Genomic DNA, 8,986 nt, shown 5'->3' with positions numbered 1-8,986 from the left:
ATTTTTCGCATGAGAGTGTGTACATAATCCGTTTGTCAAGACAAGACATTATATAATTGTTTTGGTTTCCACAAAATGAGGAGTTATAAATCAACAACCAAACAGAAAACAGATCCTTTTTCCTAAAAAAGCCAAACTCATAGGCACTGAATCACACCACACTAAAAACAAAGACTAAACACAAAAACACCAAAATGTACACAATCTCAGTCTGTCGCACAAGACAAGACATAAATTATAACTCAACAACCAAACAAAAAGCAGTTCTCTTCTGTTATCCCCTAAAGAAAGCCAAACTCAAATGTTTATGCATCCGAAAATAACGCAAGAGCAAGCAAGATCCCCCCTACACTGCTGCGCTGTTAGGTAAAATGTTATTGAGGAAGAATGCTCCAAGGTTGCTAGTAGACCCGCGCTCCCCACCTGCCGGCCAACTGCCATACTCTCCGGCGAGGTCCCAATTAAGCTCAGGCACCGGCGCGTAATTCTGGCTTCCTGAAAGATCAGCTGTCTGATAATAATAATCACCGAGTCCCGCCATGTTCACTGACGCATTCGACGATCCGGTCATCATATTATAGCTTGACATGACTCCTGAAAAATACATTGCAGATGATGGAAAAATTGGCTGGGACGAAGGCTGCATGGCCATCTCGTTGTACTGGAGCTGGGGAGTTGCAGTCGAGAAAGCATAAGGTGGAGGTTGAGGCTGGTAGCTGGTTTCCATGAGGGGCCAGAGTCCAGGATAGCTCTCTTGGTACTTCTGATCAAGGCGACCAGCATAGTCTGGTGATAGATTGGCAGGAAAAATAGGGTTCATTTGTTGAGAGGTAGGCTTAAGACAGTCTAGGCCTTGTGTTGGTGGTGGCGGCAGTGGCGGTGCTGCTGCTGTTGGTGGTGCTGGTGCTGATGGTGCTTCTCTTACTGTTGTTGCACCAAGTGGGCGTTGGGTTTTCTTCATCACGTAGCGCCTTAATTCAAATCCAGAGGGCAAATTGGTGCTCCTGAGGATGCCTTCCACGTCGTACTTACTCATGTCAAAGTTGGTGACAGCATTTAGTCCTTTATACCTTATGGCAGCAATGTCGTAGGCCTCTGCTGCTTCCTCTTCTGAAGCTATATAATGCATAAAGGACCATCTTTGTTAGGGTCTCTCTTTCAATCATTTTTCTCCGTAAATCTTGTTATTTGGACCGTCTTATAAGTTTAAACTTCTACGATTCCTTAAGAAAATTATGAGGGGGTGTTTGATGGCACTGAAATTTGATTGTAGAATTGAAATTTTAAAAACAAAATTCCACCTCAAACTGGAATTGAAATGAAAAATCCAGTTTTATTTTTTTTTTGTGTTTGATAATTTGAAATTTTGAATACAAAATTAAAATTTATCTATTTGATAAAACATTAATTAAAATGTTAAAATTGATAGAATTAAAACCACCATAACATGTGCCCTAAAGACTGATGAAAAAAGTTCTAAAATTCTGAAATCATAATTCTACCTCTAAGATAGAATCACAATTCTACAATTCCGATTCAAAATTGAGCCTATAGTTTCAGAATCAAAATTTTTTAGTTGATAATACAATTCCCATTTCATAAAAAATGAGGATATTAATTCCACAATTCGGCCTCATCAAACAACCCTAAGGGAATCATGAGAGCGTAGATAGACTTATATTGTTACAAAACATGAACTAAAGTGCATGCCAACTTTTATAACTGTTAAAAATAATCAATAAAAATGAAACAACAATGTCTGCACATATAATTAGTAACTATTAGGTGCAAAGCATTTCCAATTCATTTTAAAGGATTTGCAAACTAATAAGTTTATCATTCTCTTGGAAGTGCACAACTTCGTGATCACCAGGAAGCGAGCTGCTTTTTTAGAGGAGTGGAAAAAAATCCATACTTGATTACTTATCAATGTACGTAAGAACTTTTTTGAAGTAAAATGCAAGGATCGGTAGGAACTTACAGAAACTGCCTAAGTAGAGATCTTTGTTGCCAGATATTCTTCCGATTCTAGACTGCCATTTTCCGTTTTGATGATGCCTGGACACAAAAGGTGTGATGTGTTCAAAGTTCTTTCAAAGCAAAGCTACGATCAAACCAAAGAAAAAATTATAAAGACATCGTCTTGCCTTGTCACCCCACGATATATTGATACACCCCTTGAAAATCCAGTGCTATTTCTGCCGCAGAGAGAAACAACCACGTCAACACACTCTCTCTCTCTCTCTCTCTCTACGCGCACAAAGACACATGACATAGACACACATGGACATGCACACGCACACATATGCGCAAACAGACAAACACACGCTCATGGACATGCACGCACACACACAGATGGACACACACACACATATGCGCAAACAGACAAACACACGCTCATGGACATGCACACACACACACACACACGTACGAAACTTTTTAAATAGATTATCTGAATACTTTATGTGTAGTCCAATATTATAGATGTAATCTTGCTAGTGATTGAACACAATCAAATTATATTTATAAATACAAAATACGGCAAGTCGTATCCACAATCACGAACCAACCAACATACATAGAGTCATTCCCAAATCAACCTGTCATAGCAATACCTTTTAAGTGCAAAAAAAATCTTGTCAGATCCATTACCTCACCTAACCATACCTTCTACGTGGAAAAAAAATTCATCTTAACATAGTTCAATTGCATAATCAAATAAAATAAACAAAATCTTTAAACTTGAACGATTAACTGCATATATATTTAGGTAATAATCAAGAAAACGCCATTTCACAACTCAAGTATAATAATTTATCACACAAACACATTGATAACAAACCAAAAAATGGAAGAAATATGAAATGCAAAGCATGGCGAACATGCATGTTTGTTGGAAAAAAACAATCTAACAATCTTAAATAGTATTACATGATTATTTCTGTAAAGACTATAAGCATTTTGGCTTGAAAATGATCCAACAAATACGCTTCACATCACGATGCATACTGCATATGCCTATTTAATAACACTGTTTTAATAATTAAAATAATACACTAAGCCCGGTACTCTTATAACAACAATTTTTTTTATTGTATAAAATAAAAAAATTACGAAAAACAGCCCGAATTAAAACATAATATGATGTAAACTAGCATTCCTAAACATGCTATCTTGTTTATATTTTGTTTATAATAATTTTTAACAAGATTTAAGTTGTCTTGTTCTATTCCAGATCCAAGTGGTCTGGCATATCTTACGTTATGTAAGACATATAACATGATAACCCTGACCACTGTGTCTCTTTCTCGTTATTGAAAGTTAAAAGCAGAATAGATATGTGCAGATATATTGGTTAGGGTCGTTAAAACCGCATAATTCAGATTCAATTTGTTGATTAGAGTAAAAACTATTAAATTAATTTATGAGAGTGATCAATTTGATCACATAAACTATAATCCACTAAATCAATAAAATTTTTCTTGATATAACATGTTGTAAGCCATCAGGATGGCTCACATACATATGTGTATGTGTGTGCGTGCCAACCAACTACACCTACATATGTCTAAGCTTTTGTGTGGGGCAGGTAAGTTGATCCTTTGGTATAAAATGTTCACAGTCATGTTTAAGAAGCTATAATTTTAATTATAGAAGTATCGTTCAAATTTTTATTGGCAACAAATGAAACCAAATAAACAACCAATTTTATATTTGTGCAAAACTTTTACCTAATGGTCTGACATGTATTTTTTCTGTTTCTCTAAATTAACCTAAACATGTAGTTAGACGCATAGTGTCCAACGAATATATGAACAAAGAAAAGTTATGAGAATTATTTGAAGCTTAAATCTGCTTTAGTAAACACATAAATTCTTGCAGCTCTTATAAAATCCTATTTTCGTGGTTATTTCTTTTCCAAACATATAGTGGCGATTGTTTTTCGTATGGTGTTGAATATTCTACATGCCGCCCAAACATAAACTAGACTGCTTTTTCATATGTAGTCACTGTTATATATATGTAAGGAAATTGGTAGAAACCTGACCTTTAGGACAGGGACAAAAAATCAGATAATTTAAATGTGATTTTTAAGGTGCTTTTTTTTGCAAACTAACTTGGCCAACATGACTTTAAGAATAAGTTGAAACAAAACATATATTAAGTCGGCCACTTTTTTATTTTAATAGTGTTTTCATAATAAGCAAAATGAATGGTTCTCATAACATCAACATGTTGATAATGAAAAAACCACCTTTTTCATATAAAAACAGCTTGAACAAAAACATGTTTTAAATGAAAATAGTTTTTAAAAATATAAGATGTTTGTATTTCATTTAATTTTTTTACCAAAAAAATAACGGATTTGGTCTATATATGTGTGTGTGTGTGTGGAAAAGATAGTACAACAAGGGTGGCCGGGAGAAGCTCGCCACCTACCTTCTCAGGGAGGCGATGTACTCCTGCTTGGACATGTTCCTCATTTCCTTCAGTTCACTCACGTAGGTTGCGGCCTGGAAAAATTAAAGACGCAAACGCCTAAGAATCGAATAGTGCAAACTAAAACAAAGTGCTGATCAGTTAACGAGAAAAGGCTGTGAACAAGAAGGAGAAACGGGCATATTACAGGAAAGTTTGTAACCGTATCTGTCCCCCAGTACTTCAGAGCAGCCAAATCATAAGCCCTCGCTGCTTTTTCTTCCTTGTCATAACCGCCTGCACATTTTTTTTTTTAACTCAAGAATTTCAGAACAGAAGAACAGCCGAAAGAATAAGAACAATCTGTACCAACTACCAAGAGAAGAATGCTTCTACTTAACGTCTATCTTTTACTCAAGCCTTGATCTTTTTTTCTTAATTCAAGAATTTCAGAACAGAAGAACAGCGGAAAGAGTAGGAACAATCTATTCCAAGAGAACAATGCTTCTGCTTAACATCTATCTTTTATCCCAGCCTTTGATTTTTTTTTTTTTGAATTTTTTGGTGGGTAGTCGGCGGTGAGAGGGGACGTTGCACGATAAGTCAGTGAAAGCTTAAGTGACCATGTTTTAGAGCGACGTTTCATTTCCCGTCGACCGGTACGTCACGTCCCCCTGATTTTTGCTTACATTAAAATGGATTCATGATAGTCACTAGGCGCGGTGAAATCAGAAAACAAAAGCAAAGAATGATTTACAAAACTTGCAGCCCAATGTTTGCTAAAAGCTGCAATATCAATACGTCCATGTCAGTTAAGGAGCAAAAAAATAATTTTTGGAAGGGCACTCGTTCACATATTTTTATATTTAAAAGGACACTATGTATATAACCTTACAAATATTTGAAAATATTAATATAGAAATTAAAAAAAAAAACATTGAAGGGCTCACACCAATCCATATGTGGCTCTGCCTCTCGTCTATGTTCTCTTTAGGCCGGGAAAATCACATTGAAACTATGGCGGTGGGTGCACGAGTAGCTGATAGCTTCATGGTAAGTCATGTTTTTGAAATAAGAAATATGGGTTTTCATTTAAAAATTTGTGCTCGTTTGTGTTTTTACGTCTATGGAAGAGTTTACGTACTGTATTGTATTATAATGACGTAAATTGCTGACTCCTTATGAATAGTGATAAATTTATTTGTACATTCTTTCTTGATTGAAATGATAAGCAGCTATGTTTAAGAATAGGAATGAATTTCATGAATATGAATTTAAACAATGAATTTCAAAAATGTAAGAATATGATTGAAACAATAAGCAGCTATGAACTTAAAAATTGGGACGAATTTCAAAAATTAGAATGACTTTCAAGAATACGAGGGAACCTTTATATCCTGACATAGCTTCTCTCTGTCTCTCTCTCTTTTCCTTGTGCTATAAAGGGTGGCAAGTTTAACACTCTATTTGATAGATGTACCATGAGTCCAAGTAGGTCTTGAGACAGTTCTAAACCCTGAGGATAGAGGAAAGAGAGAGGACACCTCAACCCTTCTTCACGCATCTTAATGCTCTCTCTCTCTCTCTCTTTATAAAGGACGGCAAGTGTGATAATTTATTTGACAAGTGTACAATAGGTTCATGTGGGTCTTGAAGCAATCCTCAACTTGGAAGGTGGAGAGACAAGAGGGAGCATTTCAACCATTTTTCAAGCAACTTCTCTCTCTCTCTCTTCTTCCTTCGGGCTTAATGTTCCCTCTTTCTCTGTCTTCCCCTCTTTCTTTCTTATACTGTAAAGGGTGACAAGTGTGACAGTGGATGGATGTATCATAAATCTACCCAGGTCTTAAAGTTGCCTTGATTTGAACACTGAGTGTGAAGAAAAGAGAGGTGATACTTCAACTCTTCTTCTACCAGCTTAATGTTCTCTCTCTCTCTGGAATATATATATATATATATATATATATATATATATATATTCATGCTCGTATGCACACACACATATTATGCCTGACATGCTCGTATGCACACACACATATTATGCCTGACAGGAGTAGGCTCCCGGGTTAGGTTAATCAGGAACTGTACATATGCTTCTTTTGAAACAATCTCCCGGGTTAGGTTAATCAGGAACTGTACATATGCTTCTTTTGAAACAATTTTCAGATGAATTAGAGAAATTCCTGCACAAGAGGAGGCTCCGTTAACTTCAAATAATCCACCACCTTCACTCACCTAAGTAAACTGCAAGCCAGAAGGAGGTCAGACACCAAATTCCGCCACATGCACACAGGTGGAAAAAAACAAAAAAACAAGGCACATAGTCAGCCGTATGAACCGTAAGAAAAGAAATCAATCCTAACAAGAAAAAAAACTCAAGGCTTGGACGACGAAAATAACAAAAGAAGGGCAACCTTGCTTCCCTTTCCTCGTGTGACCCTCCCTCCTGCAAGTGTTGTCCCAAAGATGTGCTTCATACCTCCCTGTCCATTTATGCCTGCATCAATCGCTCACAAAGAGGAACATAAGTCCTGCTCGCTCAATTTATCTCTAAATAACAGTCCTATAATTCAAAAAAAAGCACCAAGTGAAGGAAAGGAATTCAATCACTTCGTCCAAATCTTGTGATTTCTAACTAAGTTCCTCAAGGGATGGATAGATCATACATACTTAGTCACTCCTCGATAAATGGAAGTTCTCGGGCCGAAGATGTTGATGGTCTTCCCTGATGCCGCCCCCTCACCGGACGAAGTAATTGGAGTGGGATCTTTGACCTTCGTCACCACTGCCGAAGGATTTTCCGGACGGCCGGACAAAGTCAGCGACTGAAGATCAGGCGTTTTATGGGTGTCTGCAACCGGAAGACTGGAAATAGGAGGAGGAACCAATCCAAAATATTCATTGTGATATTCGATGGCGCTTCCCAGCGTGTTCCCACTGCTGAAGAAGTCCTCCAACGATGGATTTTCAGTCGAAAATTGATTGGTTATATCCATGATATCGGTGGCGCCATTAGGGTTTGCAAATGGCTGCAAATCCTCAACGTACCAATCTGCAAGCGTCTTCGATCTTAGAATTACATGTATTGCGAAGAAGGTGAATCTAAATGATGATATGAGACAGAATGACAAAAAGGAAGGAGATGTGTGTGTGTGTGTGTGTGTGAGAGAGAGAGAGAGAGAGAGAGAGAGAGAGAGAGAGAGTGCCGTGTTACATGTTTTAGGATACAAACCTTGATCTGTGACGGAAGATTGGTCGATCACAGAAGGGTTCTGTTGCATGATATCTTGAGGAGGGTAAGTCCATGCAGCGCTGCAGTCACCATTCACCTGAAACCCTAAGTAGCCGTTTTCCTCCGGCTGCTTTGGGTTAAGGAAAGGCTGTGGGGAGAAGGGATAGTTGACTGGGCCGTCGGAAAATTCAAACAGGCTGCTGCCGTCGCCGCTGCCGCTGCCGATGCTGTTGCTGCTGCTGCTGTAAAGCCCGTAGTCCATTGTGGTTGGTGAAAGCAGACGATGATGGTGGTGGTGACTGGTGAGGGAGGAGGAATGCCAATAAAGGGCTAGACTCCTCCTTGCTGGCTCACGCTGTATATATGGAAACTGAGTGAAGGCTTTGAGTTAGAGCACTCTTGGAAAGAGACCACGAGATCCTTATGGCAATGAAGAGAAAAAATGTAAAATTGTTGATTTACACCCTCTCTCTCACACACGCATGCACCCACACGCACCCACATGGAGAGAGAGAGAAGAGATTTAGAGAGATTATTTTTGGATTCCCTTTGCTGCTTAAGCACAGGCGTATTACAAGAAAGAATCTGAAGCAAATCTTACTACAATCTTCGAACAGCCATTGCAATATTTCACTACCATGCTTCTTCAATATATATTTGAATAGATATATATATGTGTGTGTATTGAAGGTAGTGAAATATCGTAATGGCTGTCTCCCGAAGACCATCCAAAGGGTATCAACATCTAAATTGAAATTTTGAACACTTTCATACGTGGGCATCAGCTAACTTTGTGTGGGAATTTCAAATACAGACAGATCAGGACAAATGTGTGTATATCAACATGAGAAATGAAAATATTCATGTAGCAAATGAAGCCAAAGTTGGAGGGAAGATAGCTTAACCCTCAGAAAGGGGAAGGGAAGCAGATTCTATCCGAGAACGGTCTTCGTCCAGATATAGAAACCCTTCTACTAAGGGAGGAGGATTCAGTCTCAGTTCTATTCTGGGAGGAACAGGTTTCAAGTGCTGGAAAGAAGGCCAGAGAGAGAAAATGGTCCTCCATCGATGTAGATTGTGGATATATAGGTTTCCTTTTGAAATCATTCATATTTTCATCGTTTTACTTGATCGTTCTTCAGACACCACAAAAGAAGTACTTTTGATTAAATTTTTCCAAGAGGTTTGGGATATAGTAGATGTTCAGAAAAAAGTTTTTTGGATTAATGGGGGGTAACCATGGGTGCGTATCGAGTGAAAACGTTTGCAGGGCGACTTTCTTTTTGCATAGCGGAAAAAACTCAGTTCGTCTTTTTCCTTGCCTCGACGGGAAGA

At 37.9% G+C, this 8,986-nt stretch overlaps 1 protein-coding gene across 1 annotated transcript; it reads right to left on the bottom strand.

Annotated features, from left to right (window-relative positions):
• Positions 1 to 346: 346 nt before the first annotated feature.
• LOC116266282 (AP2-like ethylene-responsive transcription factor PLT1) lies at positions 347 to 7,913 on the bottom strand. The gene is made up of 9 exons (XM_031647466.1): positions 7,652 to 7,913; positions 7,090 to 7,471; positions 6,834 to 6,916; positions 6,655 to 6,663; positions 4,628 to 4,716; positions 4,441 to 4,514; positions 2,148 to 2,198; positions 1,982 to 2,058; positions 347 to 1,116 (listed from the first exon to the last, which is right to left on the bottom strand). The coding sequence occupies exons 1-9, from the start codon at positions 7,911 to 7,913 to the stop codon at positions 347 to 349; spliced, it is 1,797 nt and encodes a 598-aa protein (XP_031503326.1).
• Between the last annotated feature and the right edge of the window lie 1,073 nt (positions 7,914 to 8,986).

Source organism: Nymphaea colorata, chromosome 1 (genome assembly GCF_008831285.2).
Source record: "Nymphaea colorata isolate Beijing-Zhang1983 chromosome 1, ASM883128v2, whole genome shotgun sequence".
Classification (NCBI taxonomy): Eukaryota; Viridiplantae; Streptophyta; class Magnoliopsida; order Nymphaeales; family Nymphaeaceae; genus Nymphaea; species Nymphaea colorata.
This window is presented reverse-complemented; position numbering and strand designations above follow the sequence as displayed.